Here is a 23728-nt window from a genome sequence, read left to right on the forward strand (position 1 = left end):
GCTGAAGGTTTCTGAGCAGGAAAGGGACTTTAATCAAAGCTGTGCATTGAGAAATTATTGGACTCGATGAAGAATGGATTAGAGAAGAGACAGAAGACAAAGGAGGGCAATTAGAAGGCTACTGCAGTAGTCTAGGAAAGAAGTGGTAAAAGCTTTAATAAGAGTAGCAGTTAACGCTTATATAGTGCTTCAAATGTGCAAAACATTTATTTCATTTGATCCTCACAACTACCCTGGGAAGTCAATGTTATTGTTATCCCCATTTTACAGATGAAGAAACTGAGTGTTCCCTAATAGGTAGGCTTCTATGATGGGGCCCCAAGAGTCTATATGCTGAAAACAACTCCAGAGGAATCAAGATGAAAACATGCTACCCATTTCTTCAGATGACTCAGAGTGCAAATTGAGATGTAGTAGATTTTTCTGGTCATGGCCAACGCAAAAATGTTTTACTCAATTACATATGTTCCTAACAGGGGCTTTATTTTTTTATTCCTCGACTTGGGCAGGGTGGGGGTGGGAGAAGGAGGAAGAAGTGAAGGGGAGAAAATTTAGATCTGAAAATGAAATAAAATTTAATTTTTTTAAGAGTCCCACTGTCTTCAAGGGTAGGTGGTCCTCAGGTTTTGTGTTACAAAAACTGACAACAGGTTCACAGCCTGTGATGAACTTGACTCTAGACATTTGCCAGAAACAGATATTTTAACTCTCAGACACTTATCTAAAACAGATCTATCCAGAAATCCAACTTTATTTTGAGAAGTGTAGGCCTAGAGAACCAGACAACTGGGCAATCCAAGGATTCTTCCAAAGTCTCTCTCCCCACCACCTCACCTCACTCCCAGCCCTACTCGGACCCTAAAGAAAGTAAGCCGCACATAGGAGATCAGATGCCCACCCAGCAGTGAGTATGTCCTCAGCTCTCCAAGGTTTATGAGTGTCAATCATTATTACTGCAACTGACATCCCTATCTAAACCACAGGGTGTCTGGAGCTCTGGATGATGGGACCCAAAGTCTATGGCACCAAAGGCACAAGGGCCCCTTTGAACCCCAAGGAGCCATCTGTAGACCACTGATAGTATGTCTGTGTTCTTCATGGCCACGTTCACTTAATCCTGACTTTCTACCCTTTCAATCTTAGCCCAGCCCCAAGGATAGGGATTAAGCACTGTACAAATCAGGGAAGCAGATCCAGAAGTCAGGTTGCATGCACAAACGTCCATAGCAAGAATGCACCCTCAGCTCTGTGGCCTCCACGGGAGGATAGCTAGGCAGGCATGGCTCCTCTTCCTCCTCCCACTGCACACACCTGCCCTCACTGTCCTGGGTAGAGTCAGCTCCCTTCAGCCTGATCCTCACACACTGAGGGCTTCAGTTTACTGTAGATAAAGTTCAGCAGCTTCTCCAACTGCTGCTCCAGCTTCTCATCTTCACCATGGTTCTCAATGACCCAATCAAATGCTCCATAGTGGTCCAGGCCGCATTCTGATTCAGCATCATCCACTCCTATGGAAAGAGGCACATTGGAGGTCAAGTCACTCACAGCCTCTCCAAAGGTCAACCCATAAAAACCCTGTTCCAGAGTTTGAAAGGACCCCAGAGGCCATCTGGCACAAGGACAAGAATACGGTCCTCAACATTCTCAGTAAGTAGTCATAATAACTGGTTAATAATCATGTAATGATAATTTACTTAAACATTATTTAATCAATTTAATCATTAAATTATTGATACTAATTCTTAACAGGTAAACATAATAAAAATAACTGTTGAGGTTTCTACTTAAAGACCCACAAGGATAGGTAAACCATTGCCACCTAAGGCACTTCATTCCCCTTTTGGCCTCCTCTCTAATGGACAGGATTGAAACTGCTGAAATTGAATCCAGTAATCATTAAAACAATCTGGTACTGACTGACTAAGAGAGAGAAAAAGGACAGTCAGATGGTGCAGTGGATTGAGCACTGGGCCTGGAGTGAGGAAGACTGACTCAAATCTGGCCCTCAGACTCTTTTTAGCTGTATGACCCTGGTTAAGTCACTTAACCCTGTTTGCCTCAGTTTTCTCATCTGTAAAATGAGTTGGAGCAAGAAATGGTAAACCACTCCAGCATCTTTACCAAGAAAATCCCAAATGAGGTCATGAAGGGTCAGACACGACTGAACAACAACAATGACGACAACGGAACAGAATAGTGGATCAGTGGAATAGATTAGGTACACAATACACAGTAGTAAATGACCATAGTCATGTAATGCCTGATAAACCCAAAGATCCAAGCTTTGGGGTAAGAAATCAACATCTGACAAACTGCTGGCAAAACTGGAATGCCATTTAGCAGAAACTAGGCACACACTAACCTCTCATACCATACACCGAGATAAAGTCTGAATGTATAAATTATTTAGACATAAAGGGTGATATTATAAGTAAATGAGAAGAGCATGGAAAAATGTACCTGTCAGATCTATGGTTAATGTAAGAGACAGAGAGGATTAAGGGAAATAAAATAGATTATTTTGATTACTTGAAATTAAGAAACTTTTGTACAAACAAAACTAATCCTGACAAAATTGGAAAGGAAACTGGGGGAAATTTTACAGGAAGTTTCTCTAATAAAGGTCTCATTCCTCAAATATATAAAGAACTGAGACAAATTTATTAAAATGAGTGCCATCCCCCAGTAGATAAATGGTCAAAGGATATGAACAGGCAGTTTTCAGAAGAAGTAATCAAAGCTATCAACAGTCATATGAAAAAATACTCTAAATCACTACTGATTAGAGAACTGCAAACTAAAACAACTCTAAAATACCACTTCACATCTGTCAGATTGGTTAACATGACAGAAAAGGAAAAGGACAACTGCTGGAGGGGATGTGGAAAGACAGGGACATGAAAGCACTGCTGGGGGAGTTGTGAACTAGTCAACCATTCTGGAAAACAATTTGGAACTATGCCTGAAGGGTTATAAAAATATGCATACCCCCTGACCCAGCAATATCAGTACTAGGTCTGGAAAAGGACTTATTTATATAAATATATTTATAGCAGTTTTTTTTGTGGTGGCAAAAAGTTAGAAATTGGGGGATGGCTGACCAAGTTGTGGTATATTATCGTGATGGAATGTGGTACAAGAAATGAAGGAGCAGGATGGCTTCTGAAAGACCTAGGAAGACTTATATGAACTGATATAAAGTGAAGTGAGCAGAATCAGAAGAATAGCATACATGGTAACAGCAATATTGTAGGACAATCGACCAGAAAAGACACAAGGGCTCTGATCAATACAATGACCTGACAATTTCAAAAGATCCATGATGAGAAATGCTATCCACCTCCAGAGAAAGAAATTATGAACTCTGAATACAGATGCACACTTTTTTGTTTTTTTGTTTTTGCTTTGGGGGGGGGGCTTTTTGGGGGGGGAGGCAAGGCAATTGGGGTTAAGTGACTTGCCCAAGGTCACACACTTAGTATGTATCAAGTGTCTGAGGCTGGATTTGAACTCAGGTCCTCCTGACTCCAGGACCAGTGTTCTATCCACTACACCACCTAGCAGCCCCAACCTTCTTTATTTTTATTATTTTATTGAGTTTGTGTTTTCTTTTGCAACATGGCTGGTATGGAAATAAGTTTTGTACGACTTCACATGTATAATCCATATCAAACTGCTTGCTTTCTCAAGGAGGGGAGAGGAAAGGGACGGAGGGAGAGAATTTAAAACTCAAAATTTTTTTAAATAATTGTTTTAAAAGTTTTTTACATGTGATTGGGAAATATCTAACAAGATAAATAAAAATAATTCTAAAAGAAAGAACTAAATTGAATCTAGTGTCTTAGCCTAGTCTGGCCTGTGAATAGAGCAGAGCCTAGTCCCTTCTCTTTGTTCTGCCTTGCCTTGCCCTCTCTGCCAAGGGGAAATCCTATCACCTGAACGACCACAGCACCTCCACACCTTCTATGCAGAACTACTGGCAAATCTGGCAAACTGACTAGATGGCGTCCCACTCTTTTCTCACTCTGAGTGATTTATTTTGTTATTGGCTCAGACTGTAGGAACCTTGCCTCTGCTTTCCATTACCCACTAATAATGGCAGGTCATAATGGCCAGGGCAGTTAAAAGATGCCAATCCCCCCTCCAGACAATCCTCTGCTCAGCTGTCAAAATGATCTTCTTTCAGACCATGTCTTTGTCTGTCTCACACGCACACATACACACATACACATACACACACACACACACACACACACACACACACACACACACACACACACACATATATATCCAACACCTCCAGGACCAAATATAAAATTCCTCTGGCATTCAAATCTCTTTATAACCTCCCCATGTACACACATCTTTCCACACCCCATTTCCCAATTCCAGGTTTTTCCCCTGGCTGTCTCCTGTGCCTATAATGCTCTCTCCATCTCCACCTCCTGGCTTCTCAGGCTTCCTTCAAGTACCAGCTGGTTAAATTCTGCCTTCTACAGAAAGCCCTTCCCAGGCCTCCTCATTCTTAGAGCTATCTCTCTGAAACTACCCCCAATTTATCTTTCTATATCTTGTTTACACATTAGTTGTTTGCACATTGTCTCCCCTGTTGGATTGTGAGTTCCTTGAGAGCAGGGACTGTCTTTTGCCTTTCTTCACAAGCCCAGAGCTTGCCATAGGACCTGGCACATAGTAAGCACTTAATAATTATTTATCAACCATTTCTTGACTGACTAATCTAAAATATCACTTTTTCACATGAGGTTTTTTCCTAAAATGATAGTAAGAAGTGTTGGCCTTGCCTAGGCAAAGAGCAGCTGCTGGGGATAGAAAGAGGTCCAAAAGTGATCTGGGTGACAGGGATGATAGCCTAAGATTAAACATGCTATACATAATCCATGAGGTGAAAAAACAAGACTTGAGGAAATAGTCAGAGCTCCCTTTCTATCAATCATAGGATTTAGAGCTAGAAGGGACTTGACCTCCTCCCTTCACCCTCAAGTAAACTGAGGCCCAGGGATATTAAGAAACTAAAAATACATTAGAATTGCTTCTTTGTATCCAAAACTTGTCAGAAAGAGAAACTCATTCTAAAAAACACACATGAAAACTAGACGTTCAGTCCTACAATGTATGAAGCAGTTACACTGTAACAATTTGTGGCATTACAAAGTTGGGGAGAAGAGGCATTTCAGTAAGCAAACATTCACCATCAGAGAACATTGGATTTATAAACAATAACATACAGAGATGATTCTTTGTCTCAGTGGCAAAGAGATGCTTACATAACTCTTCTGCTATAATCCTCATTTAATAAAGATATTTTTAATAAAAATTTGCATGTTTTCAAAATCCACGGGCAACTCAAGTGTTACATAAATTGGAATCTTAGATTCTGGACAGCAATTTAGAACTATGTCCATAGAGCTATAAAACCATGAAAACTCTTTGACCCAGCAATACCACTACTAGGTCTGTATCCCAAAGAGATAAAAAACAAAAAAGAAAAGGACCTACATGTACAAAAATGTTAACAGCAGTTCTTTTAGTGGTGGCAAAAAACTGAAAATTGAGAGGATGTCCAACTGAGAAATGACTGAACAAGTTGTAGTATATGATCGTGAAGGAATAGTATGGTGCTGTAAGAAATGATGAGCAGGATGTTCTCGAAAAACCTGGACTTACATGAATTGATGCAATGTGAAATGAACAGAACCAGGAGAACACTGTATACAGTAACAGCAACACATGATGATCAACTGTGAATGACTTGGCTGTTCTCAGCAATACAGTGATCCAGGAAAATTTCAAAGGACTTATGGTAAAAAATGTGTTAATGCAGATCAAAGCATACTTTGTTTTACTTCATTTTTCTTGGGTTTTTTGGGGGGGAGAGGGGATATTTTCTTTCACAACATGACTAATATGGAAATGTTTTGCATGATTACACATATATTACCTAAGGCAGGGAGGGAGAGAGAGAATTTGGAACTCACATTTTTAAAAAACAAATGTTAAAAATTGTTATTACATGTAATTGAGGGAAAATTAAACACTAAAGAAAAGAAAAAATAGTAAACAAAATTTTAAAATTGGGGGTCTTAGAACAACAACTCACATTTAAATAGCTTACAGAGATAGCCCTTTCAGGACTACAAAGCAATTTCCTAGGTTAATAAAAGCAATTTAACTTTAATCAAAAACTCCTTTTGATATGGCTAAGTCAATCAATCAAAACACCTCTATAGGACAACTCTTTGGTGCAGAGCATTATGGTAGGAGCTCGAGGAGATATAAAGTTAAACTTGTGGAACTTTGAGTCTAATAAGGGTTAAAAGGTGCTTGCATTTTGCCTGAGTGATCTGCAACATTACACAGACAACTATAATACAAAACATTTTATGAAACTGAAAAGGAAAGGATGTTATCGATGAAGGGTACATATATCAGGACATCTTCACAGAAGACAGGAAATCTGAGTAAGACCTGAAAGCAGAAGTCCTTAACCTTTTTGCATGTCATGGATTTCTTCTTAGAAAAATGTCTTTAAATGCATGAAATAAAATACTTAGAAATACAAAGAAAACCAATTATGTTGAAATGAAAGATCTCATTTTTTACCATCCAAGTTCACAGATCCCCTGAAATCTATCCTATAAATAGAAAATCTGTTTTATAAATTGAGATTTTAGGACAACAAATCAAATTTTCATTGATCTTTCACGCCTATAAAGCAATTTCCTCAGTTAACCAGAGAAATTCAACTTTGACCAAAAACCCCCTCTGGCATGAATAAGTCAACCCATCAAAACATATTTATTAAACAATTCCCTTGGGCAGGACACTTAACCCCAGGTTAAGAATTCTTGCTTTAAAGGCTAGGTAGAAACTTAACAGGCAAAATGGGAAAGGGAGAACATTCCAGCACTAGAGAACACCATGAACAGAGCCACGGAGGGAGGCTAGGGGGCACAATATGCTCAGAAGGCAGAAATGGATTTGCCTGAAGAGTTCCTCCCTTGATACTCTCTCCCATGCCCAGAACCCTCTACTTACTCTGCTCCAACTACTGAATTTCCTAGCTTCCTTTAAGTCTCAACTAAAATTCCACCTTGTACAGGAAGCCTCTTAATTCCAGCTTTAATTATTTCACATTTATTGTGGATATAGTTTGCTTTGTATAGATTTGTTTGTATGATGTCTCCCCAATTAGACTATAAGCTTCTTGAGGGCAGGGACTGGTTTTTGCCTCTTTTTATACCCCAGTGCCTGGCACATAGGAGGTGCTTAATAAATGGTCACCAAACTAAAAAGTAGTTTGTAAAAGGAATTAAGATAAGGCAAGGTTGGAAAGCTACAGAGACACAGAACTGTTGAAGGTCTGGAATGCTAAGGCAAGAAGGCGGAACTTCGCCTGAGAAGCAAGAAGGAGCCATGACTTCTGAGCAAAGGAGTAGCATGATTAAATCTGTCCATGGGCAAGATATTAACTATGTGATACAAACTATGAACTGAAGGAGGGAAAAAGTGAACGTGAGAAGACCTGCTGGGAGGCTCCAACGCCTAAGAGGACAAGGACGAACAGCAGCTCAGACAAAGGTTAAGCACAAACAAGCAGGAGGATGCAGTGTAACCTGGATCTAAGGCAGAATCCAAACACTTTGGGGCTGGGGCCATCCTGAAAGCTGCTGCACTATTCTACACAGGGGCAGGGAAAGAGGAGACAGGAGCAGGCACAGAATGGGAATCAACTCCTATCCCACCCCAAACAACCACCACCAGTAACACTCTCATTGCCTTTCAGGAGTCACACTAGAAGCAACAAAATCCTTCCCAATCAATCAATATTTAGTAAAGTACCTACCATATGCCACGTACTATGCTAAGTGCCAGAGACACAAAAAGAGTCAAAAGATAGTCTCTGCCCTTGAAGAGCTTACAAGCAAACAAATATACACAAAGCAAGCTATATAAAGGATAGGTAAGAAATAATGAGGAGGGAAGTCTTCCTGTGGAAGGTGAGATTTTAGTTAGGACTGAAAGAAGCCAGGGAGGTCAGTGGGTACAGCGGGGAAGGGAGAGCATTCTAGGCTTGAGGGGCAGCCAGAGAGAACATCTGGAGGCGAGCAATGGAGTGTCTTGCTTGAGAAACAGCCAGGAGGCCAGTGTCACTAGCACTCAGCCTTCAAAGCAGCCATGCACAGTGTGACAGAAAAAGCACTGAACTTGGAGCCTGAAAACCTGAGTTCAGGCCTTGGTCCTCCCATTTACCAGCTGTGTGATCATGAGTGAGAAAGGCTTTTGGAGGTGGGCCCTCTGAGCACAGGACAGGGAGACATGGACAGGCTGCTACCTGCACCACTGGAGGGACCTCCCAAATCCATGAAATCACAGGATGACTTAAGTATTTGAGTGACAAAGGATAAGCTGTCTCCCCAATGTGGGCTTCAGCTTCTTCACCTATAAAATAAGAGCACCTGCATTATCTAGCTCACCAGGCTGTTGCAAGGAAAGTGTTTGGAGAGCTCCAAAATGCTGTGTAAATGCAGACTGAAATTATTCTGGGGAACATGATACCCACACCACGCTAGGAGGCCAAGCTTCTACCATATAAAGGAGATGATGCCTGTATCTCTTTAGATCTGCTGGCAAGGACCTCAAAAAAAACTGGGGCAAAGCTTACCTGCTGTGAACACCCAGCCCCGCTGTCGCCGGCTTTCCTCCGATGCCACCACCCGGACCAGCTGGATCACATCACCAAAAGAGGACTGAAACCACTGAATATCTGACACCCGCCGAGCATCACTCACCAGCTGTGGGAAAGAACACACAGTCAGACAACCCCCAGGCCTGCTATGTATGCCATATTGGATTTGGAGGAGAGAGAAAGAGAAGAGAAGGTAAAAAGAATTGAAAGCCATAGTCCCTCCCCTCCCACACGCCCAAGGTAAACCATCTATTGGGGGGGGTCAGAGCCTCCAACACATCTGTAGTTTAAAGCAATATGCCTACCAACCTTCTAATCTTAGATGCTCAAGTTCAAATGCCACCTTAAAATCTATCAGAGGCAACAAAAAATCAAAGTATATACAGAACAAATGGGGAAAAATTGACAGAGGGAAAGCACAAGAATTAAGAGGGGCTAGGAAAGGTTTCTTGTAGAAGGTGAGATTTTAGCTGGGGCTTAAAAGAAGCCGGACAGGTCAGTAGATGTATCAGAGGAGGGAGAGCATTCCAGGCATGGGGAACAGCCCAAAAAAATGCCTGGATCCAGGAGATGAGTGTCTTGCTCATGGAACAGCCAGGAGATCAGCTTCACTCATAGACTGAGCCATTGAGGCAGCCCTGAATGTTATGGCAGAAAAAGTATTAGATGATTTCTGCCATTTGCCAGCTGTAGGATCATGAGCGAAGAAGGTCTCCATCAACCTATCCCCAGCCAGAAGCCATCCTTCCTTCCAGGGTCACAGGATATTGATCTACAAGGAACTTCAGAAATCATCTAACTCCAGCTATTTTATTTTACAGATGGGAAGACTGAGGCCTGGTGAAGTCAGGTGAATTGTACAAGGCCAACAAAAGTCGCCAGACCCAGATTCAAGCCAGTGCCCTTTCTACTACACCAGAAATAAAAGATTAAAATTGATGGGAATTTAAATGCTTCAAATCATCAGTCCATAATGTCAAGTTCCCTCTCTTCCACAAGGCTGAAAGCTTTCTTGACAAGCTTTTTCACTCTACTGTCCCACACGAAGACACTTCATTAATCAACACCATAGCCAGCAGGAGGGAACTGCAGTCCCTGGAACGATGGTTATGAGCAATAACTAACCACTCGGGGGCGACAACACGTTTTTTGCCAGTAAAGGATTCTGGTACTTTTGGAAGCCCTGTTTCTTCAACAACAAAACTCTACTCTGGTTTTACCCTATAGTCTTGACATTTATCCACTTAGCAATAACTAATATGAAAAGCCAATTTAGAACCTGCAGCCTAGAACATTCGCATGGCTATCATGCCTAGGGATTCTGGCTCCTAGAATTCTAGATCTAGAGGCGGAAAGGAGCCCCAACCCTATCATTTCACAAATGAAGACCCTGATGGCCAGAGACATCAAGGGCACTCAATTAAGGATCAGGAGGAGGATTTACACCCACGTCCTCTGACTTTGGAGCAGTCCCTTATTGCCAGTATCTGAATCCTGGCCCCTGAACCCTGGCCCTGCAAGCTCCAGCTGCCCACCCCTCCCACCCCCCCCACTCCCATCAGCAGGACCATGCTGGTCTCACCTTTTGTCACTGGCTCCACCTCCATCTGTGGGACCCGCTCCTAGATGACGGTGTGGCCCTTGCCTCTCCCTGGGAAGAATCTAATCTTTTGTATTAAAGAGAGCTTGAACTATGGAGGCAATGTGGCCCTGAAGGAAGCTGGGGGCACAGGTAAGGAAGGACAGCATTCCAGGGGTGGGGGACAGACAGCTGATGTTTTTATTTACTCAAAATATACTTTCTTTGTTCTATATGCCCATGAAGCAATCTGGAAAGAAAGGGAATACCTGACAGAAGAAAAACTCCCCTGTCAAACATGTCCTTCTATGTTTTAACCTTGCCATAGTCATCTTTAATTCTCTCCAGGGAAATTGTCTTTTCTTTATACTCCTTTTGTGCCTATTTGGAAACTGTCTGACAGGTTTGTCTTTTCCAGAGTGCAAGCCATCAATTTCCAGATGACTGCTCAGGCTACATACCCTTTGAACAGGACTCATTGAGGCAGGGACAGCTCTATGACCCTTGCCGGCAGGAAGCAGCTTCAGAAGCTGAGACTTTCACCCTTTACCCCAAAAGAATTTGGGTCCAATCTGTTTGAGGGGGGAATGAAGAAGTTCAGAGTCTGGGAACCTCCTTATACTCCCCTTGAATCTTCCCACTTAATCGGGCCATTCATACTCAAATCTGTTGCTCTTGGCTTAGCCTGGCCTTCCATTACCTTTTACCTCGACTGCCCCACCTACATCCCGCCCAAGACCGGCATGGTCAGATACTTCTCAATTGCTTCCAGCTGTTTCCCACCCTGGATTACATCACTAGTTATCCCAGTCCCATCAAGATCCTCCTTAGACCCTAGACCACCTCTAGATCTTTCCTATAGACTTTCTGTATATAGTTCCATCTAGCCTCCATGAAGGCGCTCAGATTCAATCTAGCTTAGACTCTGTCTAGCTGGGATTCTATCTGGCCCGCTTGTGCATACAAGCGTTACAAATGCTTAGGCTCCTTAAGAGCCAACCCAATACGGCGAATCTTTAATAAACTTTGTTTTTCTTTGCCTTTAAGAAGGTTTGTATCGAATTCATTCAAACAGGACCCGGCTTGTCGGTATTTCGGGGTCCCCCAGCACCCCTGAACCTCAACAGCAAGAACTAAGGCCCAGAAACTAGGCAAGGCCTGGGACCTTAAAGTACAAACATGGTACAGCAAAAATAAAATACTGACTCTGGGGTCAGAGGGCAGAAGTTTAAATCTGGCCTCCACCATTTAGCAGATGTGTAACTGTGAAAGTTGTTTAACCACCTGGGCCTCAGTGTCCTTATATGTTAAAAGAGAGGATCGAACAAGATGGCCTCTGAGGGCTCTGCAAGTTCTTGATCTATGATCCTATACTCTGTTCCCAACTCTGTCCCCAACCCTCATACTCTTCTCTGATGTCCCTGATCAGCTGAAAGAAAAATATGCAATAGTGGATAAAGCACAAGTCCAAGTCCAGCCTCAGCACTGACTAGCTCTGTGATCCTGGGGGTATTTATGGTCAACTGAGACCTTAAAGTGGGTTTCATAAATAGCCTAAGTAGAACTGTGCCCACTTTCACTCATGTACATTCTGTTCACCCTGGAGCAGGTAAATGTGTGGCCCCAGATGGGCCCCACTCCTGAGTACTACATCTATAACAAAGGATTCTATAAAGAGAGAACTAATAGAATCTAATTTTTAAAAATGAACCTTTAAAAAAAACTTAAACTCACTAACCTGTCTCAGTCTCCCTTTCTTTGTCAGTTAAAATGCTCCCACCTCACAGGGCTATAGTAAGAATCAAGTGAAATAACTTGGAAACCTTAACAGGCAAGTAACCTTAACAGGTAAATGGCAGGCTATTATAATTCAGACTAGTCATTGGAAGGACAAACACTGAAGCTGAACCTTACATACTTTGGCCACACAGTGAGAAGATGTGACTCAGAAAAAGACCTGAGGTTGGGAAAGCTTAAGGAAAACAGAAGGGAAGGGCAGAGGTTGAGATGGATGGATGGTGCCACGGAAGAAGCAAACATGAGCTCAGACAGACTTCCAGAGATAGTGGAGGATAGAAAAGCCTGGCATACTATGAACCATGGGGTCACAAATAGTTGGACACAACTGAACAACCATCACTACTATCTACCTGAGTTTACTCGCTTTACTTGCTGGGTGACCCTGGGCAAGTCAATTAACCTCTGCCTTGCTTTTCCTCATCTGTAAAATGGGGATAATTACCTCCCTGACAGGGGAGTTGTGAGAATCAAATAAAATAATACACATAAAGCTCTCTGAAAACCTTAAAGCCTCATATAAATGCTAATCATTATTATGGGGACTGAGAGCTCCTCACCCACAGGAACCATGTCTCATACAGAGAATTACCTGTGTGTGGCCCTCCTGGGTCCTGGCACTGTAGAAAGTACATAAGCAGGAAGGGAGGAGGGGTCCAGAGGAAGGAAGAGAAGCACTTTCTGCCTGGGGAGGGATCAGCTACTTTCAACCACATTCTGCACTCCAGGGAGGGAGGTGGGAGGTGCGGGGGAGGGGGAAGGGGCCAAGACTGGGTCTGCAAGCCCCAAAGAACCTTCTGAAAAACTGCTGTTGCAATTGCCCTTACCCAGACAGGCTGGGGGACCCCCTCCACAATCTTCCTGCAGAAGAAGCCCGGGTCAGCCTTCCTCTTCTTCTCTCCCCAGCGGATCATGTCCTGCCGAAAGTCCTCTTTGTAGCTGCTGGCATCAAGGAGCCGCTGGAAGTCCAGTCCGTGCTCCTGCTCAGAACACATGAAAAAGCATTCACTGGGTGACCCTTGAGAGGCTCAGCTGGAATGAGGGGTGATCATTCCTGCCTCCTCCCACCCCTGGGAGGACGCTCCCCTCCATTTCCATTTGTCTGGGGGATACATTGAGGGGATTCAACACACACATTGTGTGATTGATCTTCCCCGATTATTTTGGAAATATGTTTCCCTCTCTTGAACCAGGCCTCAGCAAAAGGTTAGAAGGGGAAAAGTTCATGTCTGGGGCCTTCTCTAATCTCCAAGTTCCCCAGCTCCTTCCTAAGGCGCTGCTACTAATTTCAAAGGATTCTTGCATTTGAACACAGGATGCCTGAAGATGGAAAGCCTTCCCAAGTAGCCTGATGTCCTTATTTTACCAGTCAGGGCACCGAGGCTCAAAAAAGGTAAATGCTTTAGGATCAGGAGAATCAATCTGGAGCTTGAAGACCCCTCAGAGGTCAGCTAGTTCACCTCCTCCATTTTAAAGATGAGGAATGTGAGCTACAGAAGTTAAGTGACTTGCCTCTCATACGCATCATAATCATCAGTGGCAGAATTTGAACCCAAGTCCTTGGCCTCCAGAGGGCATGCCCATTCTACCATACTACACTTGCACAGGGATGCAGAGAAAGCAATCAGGATTCACATCAAGACTCTGGCAATGCCCTTTCCATGGCACTACTAACTATGGGTGTGCATTCATCAGCCCACATCTGGAGTCCAGGGGGCATTTTAAAAAGAAACTGATGAACTGGGGCACATGTGAAAGGGCAACAGAGTCTGTGAAGGTCTGGATATCATGTCACATGAGGAGCTGAAGGGCTGGATTGGAGCCTGGCTCTGTCCCAGAAGTCACTGGGGGCTGGGGGAGGGGGCAAGTGCAGACAGACTCCTCCTCTGTAACCTGAGGGGGTTCAGAGCAGATGGCTCCTAAGGCCCCCTCCAGTTCCTCCAGGTCTGACTCAAGGGCCCAGCATGCTCAGCCTGGAGAATAGGAAAAGGGAACATGAGAACTGGTTGGAGAAAAAGCTAGAGTAACAGATTTGTTCATTGTAGCTCTAGAAGACCATCATGGAGCCAACAGGGGAAGGTATGAAGGGGCAAGTTCCTCAGGGAGATAAAAGCATTCTGACAAACAGGGCTGCCTTCTGTGGGGTGGGCTAAAGGGAAAGCTAACGAGCATCCTCCTTACCCCTTGTTACTGTTCAGTCATGTCTGATTCTCCATGAGCCCATTTGGGATTTTCTTGGCAAAGACACTGGAATAGCTTATCTTTTCCTTCTCCAGCTCATTTTACAGATGAGGAAACTGAGGCAAACAGGGTTAAGTGACTTGCCCAAGGTCACATAACTAGTGAGTGTCCAAGGCCAGATTTGAACTCTTGACTCCAAGATTAGCACTCTATACATTGAGCCACCCAGCTGCCTACAAACCACTGAATGTACTTAATTGCTCTTTGTCTTTCATTCTCAAAGAGAACCATGACATTGGGAAGGTTCAGAGGCTGGGTGGTCACCAGTTTACCAGTTGGCCCAGACCAATCATTCCATGCATTAACAAGCATTTATATACACAAACCCACTCACAGATTTTATACATGAGCACATACATATTTTACATGTGTCTATACGTGTATGTAGCATATACCTATAAGTGTAGGCATTGTATGCGCGCTTATATACTGTGTATATATGTACACCGCTGCGAACACAGATATGCCTATTTGTAATGTCCTTACACATGTATGTATGCATGCTTACATACTCATATCCAAGGTGCCCCAAAAATTTTTAGTGCATTTTTTAAATTATTAATATCTTCCACTAACTAGACTTGGTGGAAGAATACTAGATCAGCTTCTTTTTTCCCCTTTTTCTTGGAGTCAACTGGGTGGTATGGTGGATAGAATGCTACTCCTAGAAGACCTGTATTTGAATCCCGCCTCAGACACTTACTAGTTGTGTGATTGTGGGCAAGTTACTAACTTAACCTTTCTCAGCCTCAGTTTCCCCATCTGTAAAATAGGAGCAGCCAGGTGGAACACTGGATAAAATACCAGACCTGGAGTCAGGAGGACCTGAGCTGAAATCCAGCCTCAGACACTTCCTAGCTGTGTGACCCTGGGCAAGTCAATTAACCCTGTTCACCCCAGTTTCATCTGTAAAATGATCTGGAGAAAGGAACGGCAAACCACTTCAGTATCTTTGCCAGAAAAACCCAATATGGGGTCATGAAGAGTAGGGCACAACTAAACAACAATATAGGGATAATATTCGTCTCCTAAGGTTATTGCCAGAATCAAATTAGATAATTGTAAAGCACTTTGCAAACCTTAAAGCTACATATAAATGCTCTCTACTAGTATAGAGCTACATATAAAATAAATACGAGGTAATGTGGTCAGGGAGGCCCTAGAGAATCCAAGAAAAGCACTGAAGGAAACTAGGGATCCTAAGAAGCAGAGCTGAAAAAAGAATAAGTACATTGGAGGCACAGGCAACAGCCAAGGCAAAAGTGCAGAGGTGGAAGATGAGACTTTTGGGAGGGAAGGCAGGAAGACCAGTTAGACTGGACTGTGAAATGCATTAAGGGGAGTAATACATAATAAAGCCAGAGAGATGGTCAGGAGCCAGATGATAAGGGATGTTAAGTGCCAAAGTTTATATTTGATCCCAGAGTAAAGGGGGAGCCCCTGGAGTTCTATGAGATTGGGGGGGGGGGGAGACACGGTTATACCTGTGCTTTAGGAAAATTACTTTGAGAGTTACGTGGAGAATGAGCTGAAGAAGGGAGAGACTTGAGGAGGCGACACCCCCCTCCCTTGCTCGTAGCTCTCCAAAGATGGCATTTCAAGCACTGTGACCAAGATTGGGCAGATGGTCAGATACTGCCCATTGCCCCAAAATGACATTCACACTACACACCTTTATTGGGCCCTGAAGGAAGCCCATGAAGGAGCTTACAATCCAACAGAAAACTATGTACGATCTACCATTGGGCTTTTCCATAAATGAGTCAGCCCATGATAACGTGCCACCAGAAAGGGACAGACAAGGTGCTGTTTTGAAAAAGGAGAGTTGTTCACTTCTGGCTGAGTAGAGAAAGACCAAGGAAAGCTTCATTAAAGAGGTGACATTTGAGCCAGGCCTTGGAGGAGGAGGTGGACTCTGACAGGCTGAGATCTAGAGGAGGGCAATGGAATAAGCAAAAGTATGGGGGCAGGAAAGTACCAGGCATGTTTGGGGAACTGTGAATAATCCAGCACAACAATGGAAGACAATTCAATTCAGAGAGCATTAATTAGGTGACTACTATATGCCAGGTACTGTACAAGGTACAATAACAAAAATGAAGTTGTTCCTGCCCCTGGGAAACTTATAACCATTCAGGGAGTGGGGAGGAAATAGGAAGGCACTGGGATTCTGTGAGAAGGATTCTCTCTGGTCTTCACTCCTGACTCTCTGGGCTTCCTCCACTACGTGTCCATGTGGATACTGCCCTTCCCAGCTACCTTTTGTGTATGGTCTTCTCTCTGTTAGAACGGGAACTCCTTGAGGACACAGACTCTTTCTGCTGGTGTTTGTACCACCAGGTCTTAGCACAGCGCCTGGTACACAGAAAGCACTTACTAAATGCTTGCTGACTTGACTTAAAAGCCTGTCCTGCCTTAAGGCATACCACCTCACAAAAGTGGAAGCCAGAAGTGGGCTAGAGCAGGCAGGAGCCAGCCTGAGATGAAAGACATGTTACAGCTTACCTGCAGGTGAGCATTAATTACCAAGCTGAGCTGGAAAAGTCAGGGGAGCAATAGATACAGCTGCGTCATGACATACCTGGGCGTACTGCTCCTTGAGGGGTCCGGAGAGCCGAAGCACAGCACACACATCCGTCCCCAGCCTGTGGGATAGGAAGATCACCGCCCCCCCCAAGGCCAGAACTGGGTTAGCATCTCCCCACCCAGTGTTCTGCTCAACCTTCAAGCTAACATCTGTACAATCAGGACAGCCCAGCACTTACCACTCCCCTCCTGTACAACTGAGTTATCCTGGCAAGAGCCACTCAATAGGCTTTTCCCATTACCTGGAAAGTCAGTGACTCCACCAGCTACCTCATCAGCATGAGGGATTTAGGCAGGAGAAAAGGAAAAACGTTCTGTGGATGACAGCTGTTCAAAATGATAGTAACTCACCATGAGAAGTTATGAAATGTGTGTTTCTAAGAACTCTCTCATCAAAATGGGGGACTCTCTGCCTCAAAGAGATTACCTATACATACCTAGTGGACTGGACAGGGAGGGAGGGAGCCAGACCCTGAATTAAGTCCTGTCTCTGCCACCACCCTGGGCAGGGCCTCATTACCTCATGCCTTGACTACGAAATAGCCTTTTGGCAGGTCTGCCTGCCTGCCTGCCTCAGATCTTTCCTCACTCCAATCTGTTCTCCAATCAACCAACAAAGTAATTTTCCTAAAGGGCAGGTTTGGCCACATCATAAGCTCTTACTCAAGAAACTCCAGTGGCTCCCTATCACCTCCCAGATCAAATACAAAATCCTCTTTTTGATGTTCAAAGCCCTTCATAACCTGTTCCGCCCTCAAGCTCCCACTTTTCTAGTCTCCTAACACCATATACCATGTCCTTCAAGTACTCTGTGATCCAGTGACACTGGCCTCCTGGTCACTCTTGTCTCTCTGCTCCTGGTGTCTTCTCATTCTCTACCTGGAATGTTCTTCTTCCTCATCTCAGCCCCCAGGCTTCCTTCAAGTCCCAATTAAATTCCCATGTTCTACAGGAATCTTCTGCCAAGTCCTCTTAATTCTTGTGGCTTCTCCCTGTTAATTCCCATGTATCCTATGATTGGCTGTCTCCCCTATTGGATTGTGGGCTCCTCTGAAGCACTGTCTTTTGCCTTTCTTTGTATCCCTAGCATTTAGTACAGTGCCTGACCCACAGATGGCATTTAATAAATGCTAACTGCTGACTGACTGAGCAATCTACTTTTCCTTCCATTTCCTCCTCTAAAAAATAAAGAGGGCTGGCTTACATGACTTAGATCCCTTTCAACTGAGACATTCTCTGAAACTTCTGAAGATCACTTTCAGCCTGAAAAGTGTTTTCAGGCTCATGCTCAAATCAAAACAGGACCTCAGATCTGCACAACTAGATCTCGGACCTGCTTAAGTGGAAGACATGAGAAGAGAAGTCTGGAAGAGGGGGGTGAAATCCTGGAAGTCCAGAATTGGAAAAGACCACCCAATCCACCTAGCTCAACTCCTTTGTTGCTGTTCTGGAATCGTTTCAGTTGTTTCCAACTCTTCATGACCCCATTTGGGGTTTTCTTGACAAAGATACTGGAGTTGTTTGCCATTTCCTTCTCCAGCTCATTTTACAGATGAAGAAATTGAGGTAAACAAAGTCAAGTGACCTGCCCAGGGTCATACAGCTAGTAAGTGTCTGGGGCAGGCTTTGAACTCAGGTCCTTCTGATTGGCCTGGGCTGGTGCCTCCAACCACTGAACCATTTAACTGTCCTAGTCCACTCCTACTCAAAGCATGAATCCTTCTTTCAGTAACTCCAATAGGAATCAAAAAACATTTTATCTAACACATGCAGAATGAGAGACCCATGGCATTGTGTATCTAGAGGATTTCCAAAGGAGTCAGGAAGATCTAGCAAGTCCTACCAGTGAAACTTATTCCCTGGGTGATCAAGGGTAAATCCGTTAATGACTCAGTGCCCCAGGCAACTCACTAATAAGAATTTAAGTTACAGAGTTATAGAGATGTGTGGGTGGAGGAAGTTCCCATAACAGCAGTTTCCCCAGGTAGAGGATAATCACAGATTCAGCTGTACCTATCTATCTACAATTCTATTTGTATAGTTCTATATAAAATGTGTGTATGTATGTATGTTGTACATACATACATACACACACACACCCTCTGCACACAGAGATTACAAGTCATTTCAACAACATTTATTATAGTTCTATAGGCACAAGACTAACAGGAAATAGGGAAGCACCCTAGTGGAGTTCAGTGATTTTGTAGCTGAGTGCTCTGGCTGGAGGAAAATTGAGAGTATGCTATGGGAAGGCTGAACACTGAGCTACAGAGCCTACCCATTACTCTCCCAAAAACCCAAATCCCTTCAATATTAAGCAGTCAGCCTAAGGCATTTCCACCAACCCTCTCTCCCTCACCTGTAGCCCTGAACCTACTCCCCAGGTTCCTATTCCTCAGCCTTAATAGGCATGCCCTTCTTGAAAGTTCATCAAGATGCTTAAAATTATACTCTAATGACACTGATTTTCCATTTTAAGTTTGCAAAATGCCTTAAATATATTATGGCATTTGATGTTCACAACAACCCATAAAATAGGTACTATTCTCCCATTTTACAGATGAGGAAACTGAGGCTAGGAGTAGTTAAATGACTTGCCCAGCATCTTCATACAGCTACTAAGTGTCTGAGGCCGGATTTGAACACAGGTCTTCCAGGTCAAGCACTCTATTCACTTGCATCACTCTGCAGGCTCCAAAATAAAGGGTTGGAGGTGGGAGGTAGGAGAGAAGGCCTTAGTGTTGTGTAGACACCGGGATGCCAGACTTGAGGCCCAATACTACCAAGCGCTGCCTCAACCATATTAAAATGTAATTGGAAAATATCCAATAAAATAAATAAAAGTACTATAAAACACTGATAACGCTACATTTTAAAACTGAGTCATAGGCAGCCCACTGGGATCCTTACATACAGATTGGTGATCCCCTTTCCTTTGAATCTGACACAACTGCTATAGGGCAAAGAGCCTGGCTGAATTTGCAGTCAGAAACCCTAGGTTCTAATCCCACCTTTGCCACTCCATCCCTGTGTGATACTAGGCAAGTCGCTCAATTTAGATTGGCCTAAGTTTCTTCATTAGTTGCAACGAGGAGAGTAGATGAAGCATTGATCTCTAAATCCCAGCTCTAAATCCTATGATTCAAAAGGTCTAAAACCCTTGTTTATTTAGGTAGCGCCACTTCAAACTCATTTGTTTGGGGAGTCTACAGCCTTATTTCTTTTAATCCAAAAAACATCGATCAACAAAGTTTCAAAGACTGGTTTCAAGGTGTCAATAATAATGCCCACTACCTTCTGATCTGCAGAGAGGCGGTGGACTACCCGTGCAAAACGCTGCACACATACACTGTTGGATACAATGACAGTAGAGGTTTGTTTCACTTCACTGTCTTTATGTGGAGGGAGGTTTCTCTGGTGGGCAGGTAGAGGGGCTGAGGGCATTGGGAACTGACAGTAACAGTAGTATGAAAAACAAAAAAGGCTGAACCAACAAAGGAATATTTTTTAAGCAAACACTGGTTAAAAGAACCTAGTACGTGCATGTCACAAAGTGACGGGGATCCGGAGACCAAAAAAAAAAACTTCCTGCCTTCAAGGGACTTATGTTCTAAGACAGAAGATCTCAGTCAAACAATGCATTATGTGGCAACAACCCCTCAACCCCGCCTTCCACCGCCCCAGCAGAGACGCCAAACAGTCGTCCCCCTTCCCCAGCGGACCCTGCACCTGTCCTAAATTTGACATCTCTTCCATCCACCCCCTCTGACTACCTGCTCCGCAACTCATCCGTCACGAAGTCCTTCCCGGACTTCCTCTTGCCGCTAAACAGGAGCACCAGCCGCGGAGACTCGGGCCTCGGAGCCATGGTACAACCCACCCCTCACAATCCCTAACCAGCCCGGGACCAGGTAAACTGTCTAGACCCGCCTACCCAGGTTCGGAACACGTGGGGCGACAAAGACGCAACCAATAGGCGGAGGGGAGGAATGAATAAAGGAGAGATTTCCTCCTCTTCTTGTCTGACACTGCATAGGATTCTAGGATCCTAAACATATATATTTATTAAAAAGAGGAAGTAGAATTAGTTGATGTTGAAGCGAAAGATATTATCACCGCCGAAAGCCTTTTCCTCGAAATACTCCCCCCAGCTTTTCTCCCTTGTGCTAAGCCAACCCCGCCCTGGAACGCTCCACTTCCCTGACTCCGCCTCCTTTGTCGGAAGAGGGGCAGGATGAGCAGTCTCATTTGATTCGAAGGGGAAGTATATAAAAAGTTCCGGAAGTAAAATTTAATGTGCCCCTCTTTAGAGTTCGATATACATTTTAAAATATTGAATTGTGATATTAACTTAAGGATGTTTTAGAAACTTTGTCATTATTGGCTGCTTAACACCAATATACTGAGACAAAGTTAAATTGTGCCCCCCATCATATAAATGGTTCATTCCAGAGATGATACTGATTTACCAAAGAGGCGGGTGGAGGGAGGAGCGTACATACTCAAGACATCAGGTTCGGGGAGGGATTTTGTCTCTCCTACGCCATTGGATGGTAAACAGACTTTCCAAAATTATAGAACCCTAGGAACATCGAAAGTTTGGAAAGCAGTTTCCTTGACTCTGTGAAAATTCAGTAATATTATTATGTCTGTTGGACAGAGGGGAAAATTGAGGCGAAGTGACTTGTCCGCGTTTATACTGCTAGCCAGTGGATAGGCTAAAGAGCCTTTTTGAATCTCACAAACCTGATCCATTTCATGGCCATAAAAAGTCAACCAAAACTCTGTAAAGGGGGAAATAAGTGTCCTAGGAAACTCAATTCAACACAGGCCATTCATTCCCAAAGAATTTGAAATGGGATAGAATTAAGATGCTAGAGCTATGAGAAGACCTATCCTTACTCTGGTAACCAAAAAAGATACCCTGTTCAGGAGTCATTTTAGCCTTCATCCACACAGAGTACCTCCAGGAGGCAGACAAGATCTAACTCTCCCAGGGAACTGGTATTCTAGAATGAATTTGAGAGCCCTTTCCTAATGTTCCAACCAGGTTACTGTCTCCTATCTTCATTTACCTTGAAGTAGAAGGACCCTCTTTAACTCTCCAGCAGAGAATATAAGACTCATCAGCCTGGGGCTCAGGAGGTGATGACAAGCAAGGGAGTAGACAACCAGCTTCCCCTTCCACCTCTACCTGGACCCCTACCTTTCTGCCTCCCCAGCTATATCTGAAAGAAGGCACTGGAATGGTTCTCTAGGGCACAGAAAATGCCCCCTGGATCCAGCTTTTCACTCACCTGTACTGATATCAACATGTATCCTCTCCTGCCTGCCAGTCTCATCCTGGAGAATTGTCCTGATTCCAGTCTGTGGCTATTAGGATCTAATTCCAGGAAATCGAAGTTCCTGTATCAGGAGAATTTTCCCAATTCGACATTCTGTGCTGTCTGCCTTTTCTCCCCAATACACCACTACCCAGCTCCTGATCATCCAAAGACTCCTCCTTCAGTAACCCCTGGCCACCTCTGGACTCTGTGCCTCCCATTAGAAGCCCAGATGTCCAGGGAAACCTGTGCTAAGGGAATGAATGTGATCAAAAGGAAAAAAATAACAAGTATTAAGTACAATGAGGTACTAAGGATAAGAAATAATTTTTTTAATGGTCCCCATTCTCAAGGAATGTATATTCTATTGGAACAAATGTTCAAGATTTTCCTACTGTCTTCCTACTCATAGGGCCCTTTTAAGGGAAGGGAAGTGGGGAAGAGATAGGATAGTTGTGTAAATCCTTCTCTGTGTAATTTCCAACTGTCACTCCTACTCCTTTCTTTGGAGCCCAAGTCAAGTACCTCATATGAGGGTGGTGCAATGGAAAGAAGTCCTTAGATTCAATTTCTTTCTTCACTATTCACTAGCTGTGTGATCATGGACCTCAGTCACTTACCTAAGTCTTACTTTCTTCATCAGTAAAATGGGTCTGACCCTGGCTTTAGGCTGGATATGCACTTGATAGTTATCCCAGGTTACAAGAGATGCTACAACGGCAACCCACACAAGCCCGCAAGACACAGCGTCACTTTACAATTAATTTACCAACAAAGGAGTATATAATATAATATATAATAAGATAGGTAAGTAGTATAGTGAATAGAATGCAGGGCCTGGAGTCAGGGAGACCTGAGTTCAAATCCAGCCTGACACTAGCTGTGTGACACTGGGCAACTCAACTTCTGTTTGCTTCAGTTTCCTCAACTGTAAAATGGGGATAATAACAACTACTTCACAGGAACTTTGTGAGGATCCCAATGAGATAATATTTGTAAAGCACTTAGCATAGTGCCTACCACATAGTAGATAAGAACAAATGCTTATTCCCTTCCTCTAATTAATATGTACTATGTATATGTGTGTATATGTATACATATATATACATATACACATATGCAAGTACATATATATAATGTATGTATGTATAGTTCCTTCCACCAAATAGACAAATATAGCAAACAGACCAGTGGTCCTGTCTCATTGAGATTTCGGCTTTACCTGTCAGAAAAAAAATCCTTACTGTTTTTTTTTTTTAATTCCAACCTCTTGCTCAGGATCATAAAAATAGAATATCTATAGATCCAGAGCCCCCACCCTGCCTCTGGGAAATGCCCTAGCTCAGCCTTGACCTTCTATATTTATAATATACAGGCAATCAACATTCTATAGCTACATAGTTATATACAACAGAAAAATTACAAAGAAGTTATATTAAAAATTTCCCCTCTCAGCATTCTTTCTTAGAGTGTCAAGGGGATGGTCCTGAA

General features: G+C 43.5%; 1 protein-coding gene across 1 annotated transcript; it reads right to left on the reverse strand.

Annotated features, from left to right (window-relative positions):
• Positions 1-550: 550 nt before the first annotated feature.
• Positions 551-20855, reverse strand: PMVK (phosphomevalonate kinase). Its single transcript, XM_072647123.1, has 5 exons — positions 20687-20855; positions 16906-16969; positions 12911-13063; positions 8684-8813; positions 551-1508 (listed from the first exon to the last, which is right to left on the reverse strand). The coding sequence occupies exons 1-5, from the start codon at positions 20779-20781 to the stop codon at positions 1336-1338; spliced, it is 615 nt and encodes a 204-aa protein (XP_072503224.1). The 5' UTR covers positions 20782-20855; the 3' UTR covers positions 551-1335.
• Positions 20856-23728: the final 2873 nt, after the last annotated feature.

This window comes from Notamacropus eugenii, chromosome 2 (assembly GCF_028372415.1).
Source record: "Notamacropus eugenii isolate mMacEug1 chromosome 2, mMacEug1.pri_v2, whole genome shotgun sequence".
NCBI lineage: Eukaryota > Metazoa > Chordata > Mammalia > Diprotodontia > Macropodidae > Notamacropus > Notamacropus eugenii.